A 24,111-nucleotide genomic window follows, 5' to 3' on the forward strand; every position below is an offset into this window, starting at 1 on the left:
ACTAGTAATAGCGCAGTTACCGATCAGTTTGGGTCGGCGTGCCTTGCGGTTGACATGTGTGATATAGATAATACTACAAGGACTATACAGAGATGCTTATGCACTACCCAGTGGTACTGGGTGGGCACCCTGCTATGTCTATAGGTAGCTACTACTACATACACAGGTGTCGGGAGTTAAATTGGCCGCCTCGACTATAGCCAATCGGCTCCTTGTTTGTCCTATGACCACGCCCCCACACTTCCCCCTGATTGGCTGATCGTTTCAATAAAACAGTCAACAGCAGCTGGAGAATGTAGTAAGCGTTTAGAGAGAACATCATCTGCAGGCAGGATGGAGCTGAACGAGGAGGCGAAGGTGAGTAGACGGGCTGTATGGAGGGTTGAGGTGCGGGAGCCGCGGCCGCTCTGCTGCAGGCGCTGTGTGCCGGAGACAAGGGCGCTGCGAGCAGTGCGGCTCAGTGGCTGCTAGCGGGGAGATCGTGGAGTTGTAGTAGTCTATATAGTGGGCAGTACGGTGCGCAGCACTCCTGCGGGGGGAGTTATGCCCCCAGTGGGTACAGGCTGTGCCGTTTGGGTTGTTTGTACCCCATTAAATGTATCTGGGATTTCTGTTGTAACACATTGCACAGTTTTGCCCCACAGCCCCCACTACAGCTTGCATTGGGTGGAGGGCACAGGTGAGCCTAGAGGTTGCAGGGTGAGGTTCCCTTTAATCACCCCAGTACTTGCTGCTGCAGAGCTACCAGTGTGTTCAGTGCTCACACGTCTGTAAGGTCACCCAAGTCTTATTCTCTGGCACCCTGTAAGTAAATGCTTGGTCAGTAGGTTGGCACAGGGTCTCTGTACTGGTAGAATAATCCCTGACATTGGCACTTGCTGTGCTGAAGGGCAGTTTATCAAATGAATGGCTTGGGATTGTTGAATCTGCCATGTGGACCCGGCTTTATATGGGATGGTTGGACACAAATGTACTGTTTGGTGCAGATGTTTGTTAGCTGTCTGTCTTGTCTGTGAGCAGCACATCCCTCTGTCCGCTGACACATAGAACCTGTATGGGGGTGATGGCAACTGTTTGCCCCCATACAAGCAATCTTCTGCATGTAAGGGCTCCTTCAGATGACTGGATTGGTATAGCATATCTTGCATGCGGAATACACTGTACCATCTGCTATAGGATCCCATGCTGCCGATCACACACTATGCAAAAAAAAAACTGCAGTATGTTGTATCATGGCATGTGGCAATGTGCAGCATGTAGAGTGACAACTGTGGCATGCAGTAGATTACTCATGTGCAGCTGGACTATACAGTAGTAATAAATGCTGATGTGCTGTATTGTCAGCCAATGTAAAGCCTCTGGCTGTGTGATATAAAGCTGCTCAAATTCTACTCTAAGGCCCTGTTCACACAAGCATATTTGCAGTTTGTATTACACATGCAATTTTTGCTTGCATAATACAGTGCATAGAACCCATTAGTTTTTTCTTTCATGTGATGCATGATCACGTTAAAAATATGCAGTATGGCTGGTGCATATTACACACCATAGATGTCCATGAAAACGATAAACATACAAATCACTGTGTATTGTATTATATTTATTTTTTGGTCACACAAATGCACAGTATTTTGTGTCCAAAATATACTTGTGCCTGTGAATGAACCCTAAAATGGCATAAAATCCCATTAATGCGCTGTCTTGCATATGTGCAAACTGGTCCACTACTAGGTCTCCACCCATACTTGGGGTGGGGACAAGGTACAACAGTACCTACAAACTGAATGGGGCTAGATGTAATGGGTGCACTTGCTGTTCAGCAGTCTTGATATATATATATATGGGCTTGTATCTCAGCACTTATCTTGGCATGCCTTTCTGAGTGAGCATTACCCTTCATCTTCTAAGAACTTGATTTGTCTTGCAGATGTTCCTGAATTTCTCAAACAGTCTGGATATCTTCTCTCCGATCAGCCTGACTCTAGGTGAAGCTCCACTTGGTTCCTCCTGCACGGCACCCACAGACACCAGACTCTCCTTGCGTTACAAGACTGAGCTCTGCAACAGATATGCTGAAACTGGCTTTTGTGTCTACAGAAATCGCTGCCAATTTGCCCATGGGCTGAGCGATCTTCGCCCACCATTCCAGCACCCAAAGTACAAGACTGAGCTCTGTCGTTCTTTTCATCTCCTAGGAACCTGCAGCTATGGCCCCCGCTGCCTATTCATACATAGCCATAGTGAGAAGAGGGAAATACCGGATACCATTCGCCTCAGACAGCGTGGCCGATCACCTTTCTTCAGCAAAAAGCCATGCCGCCACTGGCACACACCTGGAGGTTGCCCTTATGGGTCAACGTGTCTCTTCCAGCACCCAAATACTGCCCGTGATGCCTGCCGTCACTATGCAGCACTTGGTGTTTGCCCATATGGCGCCCACTGTCTGTTCAAGCACAGCCCACCTCCAGACCGTTGGGGAGCGGGAAGTAATTCTGGAAGTGGCAGTGATCTTGGAAGCGGCTCCCTTTCCCCCTCAGAAATGGATACTGGGAATGAATGTTTCTCTGAATCCTTGGCTAACAATGCTTTTAACTTCTCGAGTTTGCTACCACTTGCACTGAAGCTGCAGATCCTGGGAGAAGAGGACGACCTCTCTGTGAATGGACCCAACGTAACAGGATGACGACTCTGTGCCTTTCATTCATCTTAAACCTGTCAGCTAATCTGACTCGCTCTAGCCATGCTGCCCCATAGCTCTTATGTACATAATTGTTTAAATTATTCCCTTATCCCTCTATGTAGATTAAGTTTTAATATTCCTAATGGACCTTTTATTAGGTGACTCATGATTTTATTGGACAAGATGTGTTTATGTCACTAATTAAAATTAAGACTTGTTTTGATATACATCATTTGTGGTGTTTGTACACTGCCAGGTCTTGTTACCATCCTTGGTGTGAGGTGCGCCTATAGCACTCATCATGTAACTTACAGTATAGTAAGTGGGATTTGGAAGGGCACAGCATGTCTGCCCTCTGACAGTTGGTTGCCAAGATACTGGACCTCTCTGCAGGTTTCCTTTGGCACCAACTTGGACTACATGAACCTCTGCTACTGGATACAAAAAACAGCAGTACTTCCCAGACTGCAATCTGCATTGTTCTTGTTGATCTGGAAATGGGACTGGTAGACCCTGTTTCAGATATGGGATTGGTGGACCCTTTATGCCCAAAATGCCTATTTCAGATACGTGTTTGTAAACCTTCATAATGCAGACCTTAGTATGGATGTATCCTACAACATGCACAGGTATGTCATGGATCTGCTTACTACTCAGAAGTGTGCAGGATTGTCCAGATGTGGCTTCTTGCAGACCACTAGAATCAAGGTGGCTCCACAACTGCACCTAAAGTTCTGTTTTCCTGCTCCTTTTTGGGAAGCAGGAAAGGGAGGGGGACTCCCTGCAGCTGACCAGATGGAACTGTACAGCACCAGCCAGAGCCCATTGACTATAATGGGGTCTGTCTGCTTTTGGATGAGAAAGGTGCTGCATGTTGCACTTCTCTGGTAGTTTGAGCTGGATCTGTGATGTGGCATCTGAACGGAGGTTCTGACGCAGTTGTGAAACTGGTTTTACTATATTAAACAACAAACTGGTGTAAACTAAGGCTGGGTTCTATGCAGACATTCGTCCGTCAATCTTAACCCCGGGATAAAGCAGCAATGTGGCTGAATTTGCAAAAAATCTCGTCCGCTGCGGAGAAACTGTTGTGGCAAAGCTGCGATGAAACTGATATACCTTGCAGAATTCAAAGCCGCTGCAGCCACCTCTTCTCTCTATGGGGTGAGACGGCCGCAGTGGAATGCAGGCAGCGACGCTGCTTTGAAACCCGCGCCAAATAGCGTGAGTTTTGAAGTTGCATTTCTGCCGCAGAAATCATGGTATTTCCATGTGGTCATTCCGTGAGATTTACACCCTGTGTGGCTGCAGCCTAAAACGCAAACTAACACCTGCTCATAGAAGGTACAGACTTCTGATGCTTGGACAGCTGGAGATGCACCAAATTAAGTGTAATTCTTCAAGCTTTATTAAAACACAGGCATGCAATAATGGTGGTACAACCACTGCACATACGGCTGGGTTCTCACAGGGCAGATTCTCGGTGGAAATCTCCCGGTTTGGCTGCAGCGAAAAACTGAGATTTCCGCCTGGAGAACCGCTGCTGCAAAACCCGTGGCGGCTTTGAAGCTGCCTGGCCGCGCACTCTTCCGCTGCAGCTGGCGTTCCCATAAAGAGCGCAGCTGCAGCGGGGAAAAAAAATGGACATGCTACGGTCGGCAAAATCTTGTCCACATGGCTGGCTAATCCCAGGATTAGTTGCCACGGCAAAATTCTGCATGGAATTTCCGTGGCAAATCTGCCCCGTGTGAACCCAGCCTAACAACTTTCATGTGTAATCATAACTAGCAAGATGAAACGTAGCTTCAGTAAAATCTAGACTGCATTTGGTAGACTCGGCACATTGTAGTAAAGCGCACACTGGTGCACGGAATGTGCTGTAATCTTCCTCTGTAAAGTTAGTTCCAGCATTGGTCTATTTCAGAGGCAGAAAGTCCAAAATTAAAGTATAGAACGCCCTTCACAGTAAGGACTGAATATAAAATCCAAATGGCTTATTAATATTTGTTAAACTAATACACTAGGGCACTAACAATTAGCAAAGTCCGGTACTGCAGAAAATTGCAGTTGCTCAGAAACAACTACCCCACAAACAGGACAGAAAACATTGTGTACCACCGAGTGTCTGACCAAAAGTGAGACTATTTCCCCCAACTGACACAGGGTGGAGTAATTGTCCGAGACCTCCATTGGTGTACAGTAATGTAGTCTAATCACAAATTAGATATCGTCTTGTTTCATTCCGTTCAAGCCAAACTAGGTGGAGTCATTCATAGGATATCACTTTGTTAGGAGTGCTTGGTGACAGTACACTCTATATCTACCCTGTTTGAGTAGATATAATGTACTCCAGAGGTGTCTAATATTATTGAAATTTAGTACTCTTTGTTGGAAAGCAAGTATTTTAGTGGCAGAATACTCAGGTTATCCTGATCGATGGCCAGAGGCTTCACTCCCTTCTCTAATCATATCTTTCTACCATCAATCTTAGAGGCTAGGATACCAATTTTGCTAAACGATTAGGGAGATTAGGTTGTCTGTCCATGCAATAAACTCCTTTTCTATACGAATAAGTTCAATAACTCGGGGTTTAGATACTCTAGCACATACATCCTAGAGCGCTCTATACTGGTGGACTCTTGTGAGCCACACTACCGAGTTATTTTAGAGCATAGTTATTCCCTTGAGCATAATGGCACTATGACTGAGCTATTTACTATCGGTATAGGTGCACTGCATCTAGTGGTACATACCAAGCCCTCTAAGATAATTCAAGCTAGGTAACATCTATTTAGGGCATCGACTCGGGATAACCCAAATATTCTGGCAGCCTTCAAAACGCTATAGAAGTTTATCAACTCGGGTGTCACTTGGGTTATCAATTAGTTACAATACGCATTCCTCAAAACAATTACCATCCTTATAATACTCCTGACCTGCCCTAACCAGCGGGGAAATGCATGAAGTAAGATATCAGAGCTAACAAACATCCTTGAATAAGTTAAATTAGATATAGTAAATCTCCTTTGGAGTAATACACATCAGAGCTAACAAACATCCTTGATAAGATCATATAATCAGAGACAATAAACATCCTTTGATCATATAAGCTCCATTGGTCCAGTAGGGGATACAGAGTATACTTCCATTAAAATACTCACTTTCCAACAGAGTACTACACTTCAATAATAGACACCTGGAGTACATTAGATCTACTCAAACAGGGTAGATAGGAGTGCTTGGTGACAGTACACTCTATAACAAAATGATATCCTATGAATGACTCCACCTAGTTTGGCTTGAATGGAATGAAACAAGACAATATCTAATTTGTGATTAGACTACATTACTGTACACCAATGGAGGTCTCGGACAATTACTCCACCCTGTATCAGTTGGGGGAAATGGTCTCAATTTTGGTTAGACACTCGTTGGTAGTACACCAAGTATGGTTTCTGTCCTGTTTTGTGGGGTAGTTTCTGAGTAACTGCAATTTTTTGCAGTATCGGACTTTGTTAATTGTTAGTGCCCTAGTGTATTAGTTTTTAACAAATATTTAATAAACCATTTGGCTTTTATAGTCAGTCCTTACTGTGAGGCGGGCTCTAGCAAAGGCGGGCTCGTTTGGACAACATGTTAGGCTGACCTATTCACTTTTACCTCTTGACTACCAAGTGGTTGAAGGGGGCTTCTGTCATCCAATCAGTGTGCTTGTGGTAACAAACAGCTTGCTACTACAGGAGTCCTTATGGCCCTTTTACACAGGACAACCGTTGGGTAAACGAGTGACATCAGTAAGGCTGGTGCTTGTTCAGAGTGTTTACACTGACAGACTTCACCGTTGGCTTCTATGCTGACCAACAAGCCCACAATCCAGCAATGGGTTTTTATGCTGACAAAGTTAACAATAAGGTCTCTCAAATTTTTATATTCTTTACATTTGCCCTCACACTGCAGGATCCCTCAAATGTGTTCATTGAATGAATTTGGAGCAATAATTGTCCTATTTAAGTGGCCCATAACAAATTATGTGAGTCTATATATTAGATGACTTATGTTCATTTCCTGTGTAGACAATCCCAACTCAGTGCTCTTGATTAACTGCTTAATGACACTCCACCCCCCCCCCCCCCCCCCCCAAAAAAAAATAAAAAATATCCTAACTCCCTTATTTATCCATAAACCTCGCGGTATGATGACCAGCTGCAGTACAGAAAAACAAATGTCAGGTACTCGTGGATACTGGCCCGGCACAAGGTCTGATTCTGCTGTGGACTTCTTCATGTGGAATCTGACCCAGTCGTGTGCAGCCGGCCTTACTTTGCTATTAACCCTTTCCAACAGTTTCCCTGCCACCCGCCCAATTCCCAACTCTTATTCATTTTGGGTGGGAAAATATGTTGTGGAATCCTTGGAATTACTAAACAAACACATAATGAACTGTCCTGATTCAATTTTTGAAAATTGAAGGGATTAATGTGTATTATAATATATTACACTATGCAGGAGAAAGGTCCGACATAGGAGATCTCTTCTGTATATGTATAATACAGCATGGAGGAGAGGTCTGATGTTGAATCTCTTCTGCATACTATAATCTACATATACAGAACAAAACTCCAATAATGGCCCTCTTAAAATAAGGAAGATTGAACAATACTTCTGCAGCGCCACCTCTTGGATGGCAGCATTCCTGCAAGTCAAGGTCAGACCCTTTAAACAAGTCTTTAAAACATTAGGAATTGAAAACTCTGGCCTCCTTCCCACGGACAGATTTCCGCCGCATAATACGTGGCGAAAATCCGCCGCGTTGCCCGCAGCTATTAGGTTCTATTGAACCTAATAGCACAATGCTTACGGTACGGAATTCCACACTGTAAAATCTCCCATCTTCACCCGCGGCATGCTCCATTTGCCACGGGTGTACGCACGGACGGCTTCCATTGCGGTCAGTGTAAGCCGTCCGTTCACGCTATCTTCCGTTGTAGCACAGCAGAAGATAGCGTGAAATCGCCTCTTCGCCTACCGCCACCGCGTCATATGACACAGCCGGCTGCGTCATGTGATGCGGTGGGCGTGTCATGTGACGTGGCCGGCGCGTCACGCCTCAGCGTCATGCGGGAGCGAGGACGCTGGATCCGCAGGTAAGTTTGGGGTCTCTGGGGGGCGCCGTGACGGGCTCCGCCGCGGAATTCACGCGGCGGAGCCCGTCACGGCCGTGTGCAGCCGGCCTAAGACAGAAAACTGTACCCCTCATCAGCATACAGTGGGATCCTGGCTAAGCTAGTGAGAGGCCTGGGACGTGAGTCGGGAGGGGTATCACTCCTTAAAGAGGGCACCTAGCAGATGAGTGAGGAGGCCTGTAAGGCCATGCATGCTCCTCTGGGAGATATATTTTCATATGGACATAAGCCCAAGCATATACTCGTTTCCGGCTGTGCGGAATGACGCGGTGAGCAGGCAAGTATAGCGTAACGGACGACTTCCATTGATTATAATGGAAGTCGGCTGCGCGTATACCTGTGGCAATTAGAGCATGCTGCGGAATTCTGTAGCGTGAACATTAAGCTGTTAGGTTCAATAGAACCTAATAGCTGCGGCGTAACGCCACATAAAACGCAGCAGAAATCCGGCCGTGGTCATTAGCCCTTACAAAAACTGAAAAGACCTTTAAAGGGCAACGCTATCATAAGGCAGTCAATCTATGGGACTTCACTAGCAACATAGCTAAAGGCCCATGGGCCTGGGTGCAAAAAGTTCAGCTTGGGCTCCCTGCTGCTCTTCATAGCTGCCAGCTGTTGTATGCCTGAAATGTTTCAGGGGGCCTCAAGCGGGGCAGAGTGTTAAGATATCAGTATACAGTGCTAAGCTCTCCCTCACGGCCTAAGGGTTGTGAGCTCATATACATTACCTGAAAGCGCTGCGGAATGAATTGGCGCTGTACAAATAAGTCCCTTCAGTGTATCGCTGGGCCATTGATGCAGCGCTAGCAGCCAGGGACATTGCTAGAGTTTAAGGGCACAAACCCAAACACTTGCATCACTCTATTACCTCCCCCCCCCCCCTCCCCCCAAGAGAGGAAAAAGAAAAAGCATACAGCGAATATATTTTAAAAACTTTTGTAACATGGTGGGCTTGGATGCTTTCGGCGCAGGTCTAGCGTATGTCTGAATAATGTAGTCACCGTATAAGAGTCAGATACTAGTTCTATATCGTGACAGTTAGGTCAAAACCTTGCATGTATTTTTATGCAGTATAATAAAGCTTATATATTTTTTTCCTACAAAATGCTTTTTTTGGATGGAGTTCCTGAGTGCTGCACTTATTTTGTTACTTTGACCAGTTCTACATCATGACAGTGATCACAGGTGATGTCTCATATGTGATATTCAGTTTTCTTCTCCAGCTGGACCCAGACCACCATGACTTCTAGTCTCTCCATCCCACCACTACCTCCTCTTTTCAGTTTCTCCCCATAGTCATAGTGTCCCTTTGTATCCCCAATACAATAACTCTTCTCCCTTGCATCCCACCCCCACGAGGTAATAATGCTCTATGCCCCTACAAACCAATAGTGATCCCTCTGTCTGCCACATTCTAATAGCGGTCTAATCTGTACACTTGTAGCCCTTTCTGTGCCCTTACACCCTAGAAGTGGCTGGACCACTATAAGGCTGAGTTCACACATGGTGGAATTGCCACAAAACTTCCGTGCGAAAAGTCCACATGGCAATTCCGCCCGCAGCTCCTAATTCTGTCCACACGCTGCGGCCAAACCGCTCAGAAACAAACATGCGGCGCGGAATTCAATACCGCAGCATGTCAATTATTTTCTCTTTTCTGCAGCGGCTTTTTTCTTCTCTGTGAGGAGAGAAAACCGCAGCGAAATGCCGACGGCGAAACTGCTAAAGAACCCGTGGCTAAAGGCAGTGGGTTTTGGAGCTGCGCTTTTCCAGTGGAATTCTCGCAGTTTTTCGGTGCGGCCATTCCGTGAGAATTGCACTGGAATCCAGTCCCGTGTGACCCCAGCCTAAGGCTGGGGTCACACGGGGCAGAATTTCCGTGCAGACTTTCCGTACGGAAATTCTGCCGGCAATCTTAAACCTGAGCCACACACTGAGGACAGTCTGTTGCGGCCAAGCCGGGCTTAGGCTGACATGTCGCGCAGAATTTAAATCCGCGGCATGTCAATTGTATCGCCAGTTCTGCTGCCTTCTCCTCTCTATAGGGAGAGATGGCCGCAGTGGAATACAGGAGGGGTTTTTAAAGCTGCCTTTCGGCTGCAGAAATCTCATGGAACGTCCGTGGGGTCCGTGGCTGTGGACATTCCACGAGATTTATGCCCCGTGTAAACCTAGCCTAAGAGTATGCTTACACAGTGAAATTTGTCCACGGCGGGTTAGGCCACTCTCACACATGCCGTCGGCAAAACGCAGCAATATTACTGTCATTTTCAGATGCAGGTTACTGCCTCCAACAGCGGGTTTTATCGCACCCCATCATTGTAAAGGGTGACAAGGTGCGCTAAACACGGCAAAATAGAGCAGACAGTCCTTCAAAAGTGCTAGAAAGTGGCGCATTCGAGCATGTCAGCGAGGCCCCATCGAAATCAACACGCTGCGGTAATCGCATACAAAAACAGACTGTGAGCGCGGCCTCAAGCTTTAAAAAACACGTTAAAGTCTGCGGCTTTTTGTCACGAATCCGCACATGGAATTTTCCCTGTCAGTGGACAGAATCTGCATGCGCAATTTCTTTGAGGCAAACTTTGGGTATGTTGACATGGCGGATTCTGCCGTGGATTTTTCTGCATGGAAGCCACCTGTAAATCCACGACAGAAGTCCTCGGCTATTCTGTTGCTGTTAGTCGGACAGCCACGGGCCGCAGCCGCTGTGGAAGTTCCGCTGGTGGAATCTCTCCGGAAGTTCCGCAGCGTTTACAGTACAAGCCATGTGGAGATTGGTGCGTTGCAAGATGCACTAATCTCACACCAATATGAGCCCCATTCTTTTGAATGTGGTGATATACATGGGCCATTTTTGTCCCCGCTTCGCATTGTGGCATGTCCCATACCTTGGGCCTTTTCAATGGGGCAAGCAAAAGCATCGCACTATGTGTGAGGTGTAGCGAGTGCGATGGGAGGTTTCCTATTGTTTTCTGCCGTGTCGGAGGATCACTACTTCCCTGAAGTGATGCAACGTGTTTTTGACACAAAGATGCCTCGCACGTTCCTGAGCGCGATATCGGCACGAGTTTCACGGACTGATATCGCGCTCGCCTGTGTGAAATTAGCCTTATGGTATGAGAGCACAGATGGGGCCACTATCAACATTGCCATTGTAACCCCTCTGTACCCCATATAATCTACATTTTAAAGTAGTCTCCCCAAACTTGATGCTAGGTTCCCTTTAAGCTTCATCTTTCTACATGCCACCAGGTGGGCTTTGGTGGAGCATATAAAGTGAAGCTGTCACCACAAGCTCCATCTCGTATGACAGGGTAAGGAAGGCCACGAATTGGTTTGGAAGAACTTTTCAGGTCTGTGTTGGTGACGTGATACAGGGTGTCATTCACTAATCAGACACAAGAGGGCGCACGAGCCCGCGCGTCAGTGGTATAGAGCTCATGTGATTGACGTCTGCGTTAACCAATCAGCGAGCTCTCCGCCCACCGGCCGGCGGCTGACTGGTTACCCGGCGGCGGGGGATGTTTTCCGTAGTGTGTGGTCGGCGGCTCCGACGAGGTGAGTTGTCCGTAGCGGCAGCTCAGGTGTGCGGCTACCGGCACAAGCAGGCGCAGGACGGGCTTCACTAGAGCGGAGCGCGCGCACAGTGTTGCATGCTGGGAGTGAAGTAACTAGTGACGTCATAAAGAGAAAACCTACAATTGCGCTGGCGCTGCGTGCACACTAGTGCGGTACCTGTAGGGGGCGTGGTGGAGCCGGGGCAGAGCTAATGGTCCTCTGAGCCCAGGAGCCGCTGCACCTTGTCTTATTAGAGGAGCACAATGGCAACTAATGGAAAAGTTCCTACAAATTATGTAGTCAGTTTTCCATGGGGCAGTGCAATACGGGCCGCGCCAATCAGCCTGATACCGCGTATCACTTCAGGGAAGTAGCGATCCGCCGCCGCGCCTAAAAGTCCTTCTGTCAGACTAGTCAGGCATGCTGATGGTCCGATGCCCCCTGTGGGCAGCTCAGGGCTCCTGCACACCTGCGAGCGCGATATCGCTGCGTATTTTTTAGCGCGAACGTCAATAGGACTTTCTAATGTTAAAAACATCCACAAAAGTCGCAAAACACAAACTTGCAATTTTTGTGGATGCGTTTTTAACATTAGAGAGTCCTATTGATGTTCGTGTTAAAAAATACGCAGCGACCGCAGGTGTGCAGGAGCCCTTCAGGGGCTTTCAACTCTCATGGAGTCTTTTCCGGATTCTGCCCCCGATGCCGCGGTAATGGCCACACGGCTCCGTGCAGATCTTGATGCGAAATGAAAAAAAGCGCAACTCTGCATCAGAATCTGCATTGAATCTTGCGAGTTTTTGTGTGGAACTCGCAGCGGCGGATAAAGGTGCAGAATTTGGGAAACGTCCTACGGCTAACTAACTTCACATGGACGAGGGCGATACCGGGCTGTGAAACTCGCGCTCGCCAGCATGCGATGTCCCCGCAGATGCGAGGCGTTTTTGTGTGCGTCACGGATATGCGCAGTGTGACTTTTTTGGACCTCCCCGGTCTGTGCAGAGCCGGGCTGCGTATGCTGCGTAGAGCGATGGCGCATGCTGCGATTTATTTCTCCTGCGTATTATACGGATGTCGCCTCGCGGCTCCAACGCAGGGGTGAATGGAAGAATGAGGGTCCATAGACTTTCATTGCCTCCACTGCGTGTTAAGAACGGGAAATACGCGTGTGTAATACGCAGTGACAATACGCCCGTGTGAGGGAGCCCTAAGGCTGATCCGCACGAGCGACCCTGTATGCTGTGCTCACAACAGACGTAAAAGCCATTGCGCGTGCGGTCTGATATCTCACGGAGCGCTGCCCGTTGCCCGGCTGTTACCATCTGTGGGGCTGGATTAGAGCTGGGCACGCTTGGGGTTTACTTCTTTTTTTTTAAACTATGGACCACTGGTCCGTGTGGAACATACGTGTGACTAGTCTAACCGGCTGTTATGGGTCCATTGCACATATGGATGAAGATGTCTCAGGGGCTACTGTGCCTCTGGCCTAAGAAGTTACAAGGAGTACTTAGACAGGAGTCCACCATGTTTTGTTCTTGCAGCATCGGGATGACGCACACTGAGGACCGCCGCTATGTGGAGCTGTGCCAGGACTCGGTCCGTCTGACTGCAGAGAGCGTGGGCTTAGAGATCACAGATGAGGTGGCCGCCCTGCTGGCTGAGGATGTGTGTTACCGGCTGCGGGAGATCACACAGGTAGAGCTCATGGAAAATGTCTGCTTTAGGCTGCCTGCACACGGGCATATCTGAATTGTAGAATCCGCGACGGGCGTCCGATCTGGGTTCCGCAACAAATACCGCCCATAGCATGCTATGGCAAAGTGATTCTTCCTGCACACCAGCGGAAATCAATTGTGATTTCCGCTCACAGAGGAAAAATCGCAGCATGCCCCATTTTTCTGCGGTGTCCACACTGACAGCTTGCATTCAAGTTAATAGAAGCCGTCCGACCTGCGACCCTTCCACAAATAACACTGCAGAACGGTCGCGGAACCCGCATAATCGCGGGAAAATCTGTACTGTGCATGTGTGATGGCCGGACCATCCACAGTACAGCTAAAAGAAGTTGACGACAGGCAGGCGGGGTCACCGACTACGATCAGGGCCGGATTCCGCAGGCGGCCATATTCTTCCCAAATCATTTTTAATGCCTATTTGTATTAAAGAGGCTCTCCTGACCCCCTCAGGCCATCTACACTTGCGCTGTACAGACTCCTCCGTAACTCTCTGCTCATGAGTGTTCCTGACATCTCTCTGCATGTGCACAGATGCCCCGTTGTGCAAGCCGTCATTCATGGACCAAAGTGGCGTAGAGAATATTTAGGTCCAGGATTGTCTTCCTAATTGGCTAAATTGGCAATATTCATCAGGAAATAACTTTCCAGTCCCCAATTAGCTTTGATCCCCTTCTCTCCTGCACCTCCTCTAGTTCACTCTTAGCATTTGACCCAACATAGGTCATCTCCAAGCTCCTCTCTCCTTCTCACCCTACTGCCTGCATTAGTGACCCTATTCCCTCTAACCTCCTTTAGTTCCTCTCCCTGGCTGTTATTGGTCACCTCACAACAATCAAAGTACTAAGGACCAGCTGTCTGTGTGTGACTGTGTCAGTTACATGTGATATTGTCACCATCATGTGACCAGTCACCGGGGCTGTGAGCTCCGCCCGTGATCTCATGACGGTGACGTCATCACAGAGCCCAAAAAATGCAGAGCCTGACAGGAGCCGTGTGCTTACTGGACCTGTGATGATGTCACCATCATGTGGTCAGTTGCATTTGTGACGTGCATGTGGCAGAGCTGTGTGTGTGATGTGCTACTAGTAAGTGGCCCATTGTGCCACCAGAAACATTGCTACTAGTATTCAACCTGTTTCTCTCCTGGTATCTTTTCCTCATCTTTAAACCTGCTGTCATATCCCCATTACTAAAGAAACCATCCCTTGACTTAAACTTGTGCTGCCAACTACCGGCCGATATCTAATCTCCCCTTCATCTTCAAACTCCTGGAACGTCTAAAAGCACTGGAGTAATAGTAGCCAGTTGTCCCATGTAAGGGTTCCATTTACTCAAGATCCGTACAGGAGGAGGAAAGGAATGTCTGACATTACTGAAGTATGAAGGAAAGAGCGAGCCAACTTCTTGTACATCTATAAACTCTGCCTCTGGTGTCTTATATCTGTTGTGTATTCTTTTATTCTTAGTTCAGTGCGCAGTCTCTCAGGCACTCCCGGAGGCGAAGACTCACGGTGGAAGACTTTAACCGAGCGTTGCGCTGGAGCAATGTTGAGGTACTATGATACTGCAATATATTGGAAATCAAACTTAGTTACAGACTTTAAAGGGGTTTCCCAGGAGTAAAAATGATACAGGCAAGGAATGGGTTAAAATAAAAATAAGTCATACTCTCTGTTAGATGTTCCACCCAGCGCAGCAGCTCCAGTTCCCACTGCTCTGGTCCTGATAGAAACTGCAGCAGTCATGTGCCTTTCATGGTACACATGGCCACTCAGCCAAAACTGGCTTCAGCAGTCATGTGACATACATACCAGTATCAACACTTAACCCTTTCCAATCCAGTTTGTTTCTAGTTTTCCTAGGAGGCTTAGGCCTCATGTCCACGAGGATAATCAGATCTGCTGCAGATTTGTATCGTGGATTTGGGCTGCGGATGCACTGTAATTGTCTTTTATTTGTCATGCGGGAACTCAATTGAGCTCTGTGCTCTATGAGCTCCCGCAAGCGTGAGCCGCACCTAAATGGAGCATGTCCATTTTTTTTCATGCTCCAGAAATTTTTTAATTACCATCCGCGGGTATTTATCTACCCACGGGTGGTCAGTGCATTCCTATGGGGCGCGGATCCGCGTGCCGGAAAAACGCTGCGGATTTTAATTCTTATTTTCCCCGTGGACATGAGGCCTTAGGCCTCCTTCCCACGAGCGTGACGGGCTCCGCCGCGTAATATTACGCAGTGAAGCCCGTCACGGCGCCCCCCAGAGCCCCTATACTTACCTGCGGGAGATAGCGTGAAAACGCTTCGCCGGCCGCGTCAAATGACGCTGCGGCGGTAGGTGGGGAAGCGTTTTTTCACGCTATCTCCCGCTGGTTGCAGCGGGAGATAGCGTGAACGGACGGCTTCCATTGACTGCAATGGAAGCCGTCAGCGCGTACAGCCCGTCCTCACCCGCAGCAAATAGAGCATGCTGCGGGTGAGGACGGGAGAAATCGCGGTGCGTAATTCCGCGGTGGAATTACGCATCGTGAGCATTGTGCTATTAGGTTCAATAGAACCTAATAGCAGGGGGCCACGCAGTGGATTTTTGCCGCAAATTTACGCGGCGTAAATCCGTTCGTGGGAAGGAGGCCTTACTCTTCATCTGCTGTTATACAATGGCGCTATCTGCTGGCTAAAGCCAGTACTGCATGATGTGACACGTTGGATAGACTCCGACAGCGGAGAGGCTGGCAATATACAGTAAGAGAATCCCGACGGACGTCTTCCAACATCGGAGCTGTACAGCCTTAAATCATAATGTCTTCAGGTCAGACAGTGGATTGCAAAGGGTTAAGCCTGTGATTGGCTAGGCTTTCATATGTACAATAAACAGCATGTGACAAATGCAGCTCTTTGAGGAACTGGAGCAGTGGGGGTTGGTTTGCACATTGACTGATTGAGTATGACATATTTTATTATATTTTAATCCACTCGCTGCTTATATCCTTTTTTTTTTCTTTTTTTTTTTTTACAGGAAACCCCATTTAAGTTGCTATTGGTATTCGAAGTCCACTTTGTGTGTAATTCATATATTGAATTATTAATGTTGTAATCCACTCATTCTGTGTGATATATGGGGGACGCATGCATGGCTACAGCTGATGTGATGCAGGTGACATGATCTCCTGCCGGGCAGTGTTCTTTACTACACGAGCATTGCTGTATCTTTCAGCCAATATATGGTCACGGCTCCCCGGACCCAGTTCTGTTCCGCAGTGTTCGAGACGGTGACTGTCATTGCGCTGAGGACCGTGAAATAAATTTGGTAGACCTGGCATTGGCCACCAGCATTCCCAAAGGAACCGCAGAGACTGCTGTCAGAGGTATGAAGACATCTTTTCCTGCGTCGGTGCATTTAGTAAATGGTAGTTTGTTTTTTGGATTTGGCTGAATTGCCTTTCCTTTCTCCAGTTCATGTTTCTTATCTGGACAGTAAAGGAAACCTGGAGCCACAAGGGACAGGCAAGTGTGCAGCTGTCATGTACATGTTGTTCCCTATCAACAGTTTGGGGTGGTAATTATTCATATCCTTTCCTTCCAGTTCCTGCTGCAGTCTCAATGCTAACGGACGACCTGTTGAAATATTATCAGCGTGTGACGAGAGCCGTGCTGGGAGACGATTTGCATCTTATGAAGGTTTTTCTTTCTTAATATTTGACTTTTTTATCTCCCTTAGGGCTCATGTCCACGGGGAAAATAAGAATTAAAATCCGCAGCGGATTTTAACTCTTCTCCCGCGCGCGGATCCGCACCCCATAGGGATGCATTGACCACCCGCGGGTAGATAAATACCCGCGGATCGTCAATAAAAGTGATTTAAAAAAAATGGAGCATGAAAAAATCTGGACCATGCTCCATTTTCATGCGGGTCTCCCGCGGGGACGGCTCCCGCGGGCTTCTATTGAAGCCTATGGAAGCCGTCCGGATCCGCGGGACACAAAAATCATATTTTACTCACACGCTCCGGTTCTTCTCTTCGGCACCGCGCCATCTTCTCTCAGTCGCGGCCGGATCATTTTGCTTCCGCCCGGCGCATGCGCGGGGCACGTCACCGACGTCATCATGCACATCCGCCGAGCCGAAGAATGAAGATCCGGCCGCGACGAGAGAAGATGCCGCCGCCGCGAAGAGAAGAAACGGAGCGGATGGGAGGTAAGTTTATTGTTATTTTCAGCGCTCATGTCCGCGGGGCAGGAGGGACCCGCTGCAGATTCTACATGTAGAATCCGTAGCGGGCCCGATTTTCCCCGTGGACATGAGGCCTTAGGCCGGCCTCAGATGGGCAAGATTCTTGCATTGCGAAACGTAGGAATATGAACCCCATTCTTTTGAATGGGTCATACACAAAAGCAATGTTTTCCCGCATCGCACCACAATGCGAGAAACAGATTGCAGCATGTCCTATCTTTGGGCGTACCCTCACATCGCCCATTGATTTCAATGGAGCCGGCGTTGGCATCACACCAGGTGCTAGGTGCATGAGAGTAAGATGTGACGTCTCCCTATTGAAAACAATGAAAGAAACTCTGCGGCGGAGGATTGCTACTTCCCCGAAGTGATGCAAAGTGGTTTGGATAAAAAAAACGTCTCGCATCCACAGGGTAATTGCATATTGGCGAGCACGATATCTGGTCGTGATTCACCGCTCAATGTTATGCTCGTCCGTGTGAAGTTAGCTTTTGGATGTATTCACACAGATAAGAGCAAGTCGCGCCCGACATTCTCGGGTGCGACTCAAAGCACATTAACTCTCCAACTATGTGATGTGCTGGAGACCGCACATCTGCATGTTCTATTCTTGTGCGAGAAACGCACAAAAATATAACATGCTGTTGATTTTTCTGTCTCGCCGCATTGGTCATGTACAAATAATGGGTTATATTTTGGTATAAGTTTTGTGTGTCTTGCAATTCATGAACCTTGCACGATTTACTCGCCCGTGTGAATGCACCCTTAGGGTGACTTCACACCAACGCGTTTTTTGCGTATATACACACACACAAAAACATGCTTCTATTTGCAGCAATGCATTCCCTATGGTGTGTTCACATGTCTGTGCTTTACAGGCGTGTGCCTGCAAAGATAGGACATGCGTGCACCATAGGGAATGCATGTAGTGCTTTCAATTAAGCCGCGGCAGCTGCCGGCGGCTCCATTGAAAACAATGGTCTGCCGGCACCCCTGCATTCTTTTTCAGGGAAGGGCTTTACATATAAGCTCTTCCCTGAAAAAGAAAAATTTTAGTTGAGAAAAAAAAAAAATATATATACTTACCTGTCCGCCGTTGCCGTGACCCCTGCGGGGATGAAGAACACATCTGCCACATGCGACAGATGTTTCCTTCATCCCCGCTAGTTAAAAGGATTTCCTGCTGCTACATCTGTGACAGATGCAGCAGAGGAATTCTTCAATTCTCTACCGCAGCTGTCACACATGACAGCTGCGGTAGAGGATTCTGCTGCTGGCAATTGATTTCAGGAAAGGGCTTTAAATATGTGCCCTTCCCTGAAAATTCAGAAAAAGTGGTTTTAAATAAATAAATAAATAAATAAAACATACTTACCTCTTTTCGGCTGCCGGGCTCGGCCGCGTCTTCTCCTGGCTGTCCCTGGATCTCTAGTGCTGATCTATCAGCAGGTGGGGATTTAAAATCCCCACCTGCTGAAAAAGCTGTTTGTGATTGGCTGACGTGCTCAGCCAATCACAGGCAGCTCTCGCTGTCAGCTCTTTCAGCAGGCAGGGATTTTGAATCCGCGCCTACTGATAGATCAGCAATAGAGTCGGGCACAGCCAGGAGAAGACGCGGCTGAGCCGAAGGGAGGTAAGTATGTTTTTAATTTTTGTTTTTGTTTTTAAACCACTTTCTGGATTTTCAGGGAAGGGCATATATTTAAAGCCCTTCCCTGAAATCAATTGAAGGGGTTGCCAGCAGCAGAATCCTCTACCGCAGTTGACATGTGTGACAGCTGTGGTAGAGAATTGAAGAATTCCTCTGCTGCATCTGTCACAGATGTGGCAGATGTAGCAGCAAGGAATTCTTTTAACTAGCGGGGTTTAAGGAAACATCTGCCCCATGCAGCAGATGTGTTCTTCATCCCCGCGGGGGACACAGCAGCGGCAGACAGGTAACTATGTTTTTTATTTATTTATTTTTTTTTTACACTAAAATTTTTCTTTTTAAGGGAAGAGCTTATATGTAAAGCCCTTCCCTGAAAAAGAATGTAGGGGTGCTGGCGGAGCATTGTTTTCAATGGAGCCGCCGGCAGCAGCCACAGCTTCATTGAAAACAATGCACTGACCGTGATTCAAGTGTGTTTTTGCACATACATGGGTGCACACCTATGTACGCACAAAAACACGATCGTGTGAAGCCACCCTTAGGCTGCAAGTACACATGCAGTTTTATAGTTAGCCAAAGCCAAAAGTGGATCCAGCAGGAAGGAAATTTATTCATCATTCCTTTAAATGACCCTCTTCCTTATGGATCCACTCTTGGCCTGCCTTGAAAAACTGCACCAAAAACTGCATGTGTGATTTCTGCCATATTCGTAACTTATTTATCTTAATCCCTCCCAGGTGGCACTGCAAGATTTACAGACAAATTCAAAAATTGCTGCATTACTACCATATTTTGTGTATGTTGTGAGTGGGGTGAGTATATAATTACCAGTGTTGTAACAATGTTTAGGGTGCGTTCCAATGTCACTGAATCTTTGCAGATTTTATCATGAATTTTGGTGCAGATTTCACCCCTTCAACTTGAATTCGTTTGAAATGGTGAAATCTGTTGCAGATCAGCACCAAAATCTGCAGCTAATCAGCCAAATGTGAACGCACCCTTATAGTATGTGGATTAATTATTTTGGTCCTACACATTAGATTATTTTCAGCTGATGTTAACAGGACCTAGCTACAGTCTAATGTACATTCGTGTGCACTAGAGGTGAGCGAGTATACTCGCTAAGGCACATTACTCCAGCGAGTAGTGCCTTAGCCGAGTATCTCCCTGCTCGTCTCTAAAGATTCGGGGGCCAGCGGCGGGGGAGAGCGGGGAGGAACGGAGGGGAGATCTCTCTCCCTCTCCTCCCCGCCGCAACTCACCTGTCACTCACCTGTCACCAGCGCACTTTTGCTGTTCCATAGTGTCGGTGTTTTTTCAGCATAGCATACTACTATGTTACGATGTTAGGCGGAAGGTTTTATTTTGCTAGCGTTTGGCTCCCATAGACGCCATATATCTGCAGTGTTATTTTGTGATGGAGTGTTTTGGTTCAAAACCAGAGTGGATCCAGCAGGAAGGAGAAGTAGAAGTCCTTCCTTTATATTTCCCATATCTACTTCTGGCTTATGGCAAAAAAAAACAAAAAAAACCTCACATGAAAACTGCATCTTTGTAAGTCAGACTTTTTCTCTCACGGCTGCTTCCGATCCAGTTACCAGCTTCCCATATAGTAATTGTTGCAGCATACAATATTTTCAATGTACCATGGTCTTCCATTAACCCTTTCCAATCCAACTTTCCTGTCAACCACACACTCGCCAGCTCTTATTTACTTTGGGTGTGAAAGTGCGTTGTGGATCCCTTGGAATTACTCAACAGAAACACCTAAAAATGATGTCCTGATGATTTTATTAGCAATTGTTTTGAAATTTTAAACGTGAGTTATGAGTATTTCACATCGGGAAGATCATTTGTAATAAATATATTGATGACATACATTTAGAAGACTCTTCATTTCTAATTTCTTTAATGATAGATATGTTTAGAGAAGTTAGAAATGAATAGTCTTATTATGTCAATTAGAAATGGAGGATGCAGGACAGCTCTCGGATGTCGTATATTAGGGTGCGGGCAGACGAGCGTAGGCGTATTTACGTTCGCACGAGCGCAACGTATAATCGCCCGAGCGATCGTTTTTCACCGATCACGACCAGAGCTAGAAAGCGTATTTTCGTTTGTTCCTACTTTGCAAACGGTCTTTTCGGCGATCGAATATGCGTTGGCGCGTATTTCGGTCGCATATGTTCCGTTTTTTTTCGAATTGCCGTTTTTACGCGCCGTAAAATCGCCCATGTGAACGAATACATTCGAAACCATTGCCTCAGATGGTCACGTATATACGTTTGGTCGCAAAAACGCGCCGTTTATGCGCTCGTCTGCCCACACCCTTACACTGCACAAAACAGCCAACAACATCGGAGCTCTGTTCTGCATAGTGTTAGAAACATGTCAGACCTCGCCCGACATCAGAGCTGTGCAGGGAAATCTGAATGTTGGATGAGGTCTGACACTGGATTGGAAAGGGTTAATATTGTATGTTGAGGGGCCACTGTATTGCCCATAAAATAGCAATTCTGGAGTCTTGTCTCTTAGAACTTTTAGAAATGTATGAATACATTGAGAACTGGGTGCTACCCCTCCTCTTGTCAGGCCACACATATTTAAAAGCTGTTTCCGCTGACTTTACCAAACCTTACTGTAAGAAGTGATGATATGATCAATCGTCGTAATAACAGTAATATTTGACGGTAGGTCAGCCAAAAACCTACCTGTTGGTTGTCTTTTCTTTTGCACCACATTACTCAACTATTTCCCTTTTTTTCTTCTAGGTGAAGTCAGTGAGCCATGATCTGGAGCAGTTGAGTCGTCTGTTGCAATTAGTTCGGTCTCTCCTGTCCAATCCCTATTTGTACTTGGGGAGTTATGGCTGCAGCCTCATGCAGAGTGTGTTGTACTGTGTGACGGAGCCACTTGCTGCCTCCATCAATCCACTTAATGATCATTGGACTCTGCGAGACTATGGAGCAGGATTACTGAGTTGCATATGGTAAGGGGGAATTAGAAGAGAATGTTGGAAGTTTTCGCTGTTTAGAATAAAATGTTTAGTGAAGTTGTAGTATTAAAAATTACATGTAAGTAAAGATTTGGGTGAGGCTTAAAGTGGTTTGACGAGACTTAGATATTGAATGTCTGTCCTTTTGGATTGGTCATCAATACCAGATTGGTGGTCCGAGTCCTGGTACCACCACATTCAATTCTTTGAAGAGGCTGCAGCTCTCGAAAATGAACATTGCAGCCTCTTACTCTGTATATAACAGCACGTCCATCGGTCACATGGCCTTTCTACAGCTCAGTCACATTAAAGTGAATGGGATTCAGATGCAGTGCCAGACACGGCTGCTAGATAATGCACGGCGCTGTGGCTGCCCTAGTATTACAGCACAGACATTCATGTGAAGATGTGTTCTTTTTTTCATTCTAAATTTCCCTAGCAGTGGTGGTTTCTATTAGCAAAATCAGCTGCTAATGCTGGCTGTGAGCACAACCTGGGGCACTTAGCCATTCTCTAAGGCCCACTATTTTGGGAGAGGTTGTGGACACTTTTGATAAGGCAAGATGGTTTTTACATCTAGTAGTAGTTACCTCAAGCTTAAAAAATGGCACTAAGTTTCAGACGGCAATCTCCTTTTCTTCATTCACTTTTAGACTCCCATGACATGCGGTCTGCAACCTGCTCCTTGTTCCAAACTTTCCTCATGTGACAGTGTGCCCCCCCAGTAATACATGCTGGCTGTGAAGTTTGTTTGTCCAGGATGCTGCTGCCTTTAAGGCCCATTTAGATGGGACGAATGTCGGGCAAACGATGCCCGACACTCGTACCCACTCACGTGCTTTTGCATAGGAGTGGGTATCATTGCTCCACAGCGTGGAGGCTGCAGGAGATTTCACTCCTCCCTTTACCCTAACCCTCTCCATTCACTTAACATAGCGGCCGTTCAGTATTGAACAGCTGCTATTTACACTGAGCGATCAGGATTTTATGCAGCTTATGGTGTCGGTCGTTATTTTCACAGGTGGTAGTATCTATGACTGCAGCTCCTGACAACTACTCCTACACGGATATGAACTTACCTTTAGATTTTAGAATACATACGTCTGCTTTACTTCTATCTTTTTTTTAATCTTCAGGACACATCGGGATTTGGAGGGGTCACTATATACGCAGGTTTTGCAATCCTTGCAGAAGGTCTTGGGAGACCCTGTGCGCCCTCTCTGCTCCCATTATGGTGCTGTGGTTGGTCTCCATGCGCTAGGCTGGAAGGTAAGTTGTTCAAACATGGCCTATCATCTTTTCTTAAGGGTGAAAGCATGTTTTGCACAGATCTAGTATGTAGGGTAATAATCTAGTCAGTGCTTCACCTCTAATTTCTCTCGTTCAGGCAGTTGAACAGGTGCTGTATCCTTTGCTCCCAACTTACTGGTCTGGATTACAAACCGTGCTAGATGATCACTCCATGTCCAATGCACAGGTCAAGGCAGATGGCCATAAAGTCTATGGAGCCATTCTGGTAAGTAGGCTAAGGTAAACAAAATATATATTCCAGGAAGGTTATTTGACTACAGTCCATTTTAGAGTTGAAGGGGTTGTACATGATGATAAACATGGCTACTTTTTTTTTCCAAAACAGCATCTCAGCTGTCCATAGTTTTTGTACCTAGTACTGAGGCTCAACCTAACCAATCTGAATCCCATTTACACACAAAGATGATCGGTCAAAAGTTGTTCAAAAGATAGGAAGAATGACAGTTTGAGCATTATGCCCATTAGCAGCTTATTACTATTACTTTCATTTGCATGTAAATGAGCCTCCCTACTCTGTGTGCAGATAACAGCAGGTGGCCTGTTATCTGCATACAGCCCCTTTGTTCTGTAGCTGAAAACAATATTATCAGTGTTCCCGTGGAGATTCACAGCGTGCGGTCCCTGCTATCAGCTGCCCAGCCGAAAGATGGCTTTTAAACTCTGCTTTTCGGCCGAACAATGATTTTATGTTAACAATGGTAGCATTTACACGCAACGATTATCACTTAAAAGACATCTTTGAGCAATAGTCGTCCCGTGTAAATGGG

The 24,111-nt window shown here is 46.8% G+C and overlaps 2 protein-coding genes across 2 annotated transcripts; both read left to right on the plus strand.

Moving 5' to 3' along the window:
- Nucleotides 1-333: 333 nt before the first annotated feature.
- LOC136581725 (mRNA decay activator protein ZFP36L2-B-like) lies at nt 334-2,814 on the plus strand. The gene is made up of 2 exons (XM_066582349.1): nt 334-357; nt 1,928-2,814. The coding sequence occupies exons 1-2, from the start codon at nt 334-336 to the stop codon at nt 2,681-2,683; spliced, it is 780 nt and encodes a 259-aa protein (XP_066438446.1). The 3' UTR covers nt 2,684-2,814.
- Nucleotides 2,815-11,348: 8,534 nt separating this feature from the next.
- On the plus strand, nt 11,349-23,598 carry TAF6L (TATA-box binding protein associated factor 6 like). Its single transcript, XM_066582856.1, has 10 exons — nt 11,349-11,424; nt 12,966-13,119; nt 14,627-14,713; nt 16,372-16,522; nt 16,611-16,661; nt 16,741-16,835; nt 19,776-19,850; nt 21,810-22,027; nt 23,170-23,302; nt 23,421-23,598. The coding sequence occupies exons 2-10, from the start codon at nt 12,973-12,975 to the stop codon at nt 23,565-23,567; spliced, it is 1,104 nt and encodes a 367-aa protein (XP_066438953.1). The 5' UTR covers nt 11,349-11,424; nt 12,966-12,972; the 3' UTR covers nt 23,568-23,598.
- Nucleotides 23,599-24,111: the final 513 nt, after the last annotated feature.

This window comes from Eleutherodactylus coqui, chromosome 11, assembly GCF_035609145.1.
Source record: "Eleutherodactylus coqui strain aEleCoq1 chromosome 11, aEleCoq1.hap1, whole genome shotgun sequence".
NCBI classification, from domain to species: Eukaryota; Metazoa; Chordata; class Amphibia; order Anura; family Eleutherodactylidae; genus Eleutherodactylus; species Eleutherodactylus coqui.

What these genes read in the sequence shown, in the direction of transcription:
- TAF6L (XM_066582856.1), top strand. Translation starts at nt 12,973, where the DNA reads ATGACGCACACTGAGGACCGCCGCTATGTGGAGCTGTGCCAGGACTCG. An exon ending in GGCTGCGGGAGATCACACAG is followed by an intron (nt 13,120 to 14,626) that starts GTAGAGCTCATG and finishes TTTTATTCTTAG; the next exon opens with TTCAGTGCGCAGTCTCTCAG. An exon ending in CGCAGAGACTGCTGTCAGAG is followed by an intron (nt 16,523 to 16,610) that starts GTATGAAGACAT and finishes TCCTTTCTCCAG; the next exon opens with TTCATGTTTCTTATCTGGAC.
- LOC136581725 (XM_066582349.1), top strand. Translation starts at nt 334, where the DNA reads ATGGAGCTGAACGAGGAGGCGAAG. An exon ending in AGCTGAACGAGGAGGCGAAG is followed by an intron (nt 358 to 1,927) that starts GTGAGTAGACGG and finishes TTTGTCTTGCAG; the next exon opens with ATGTTCCTGAATTTCTCAAA.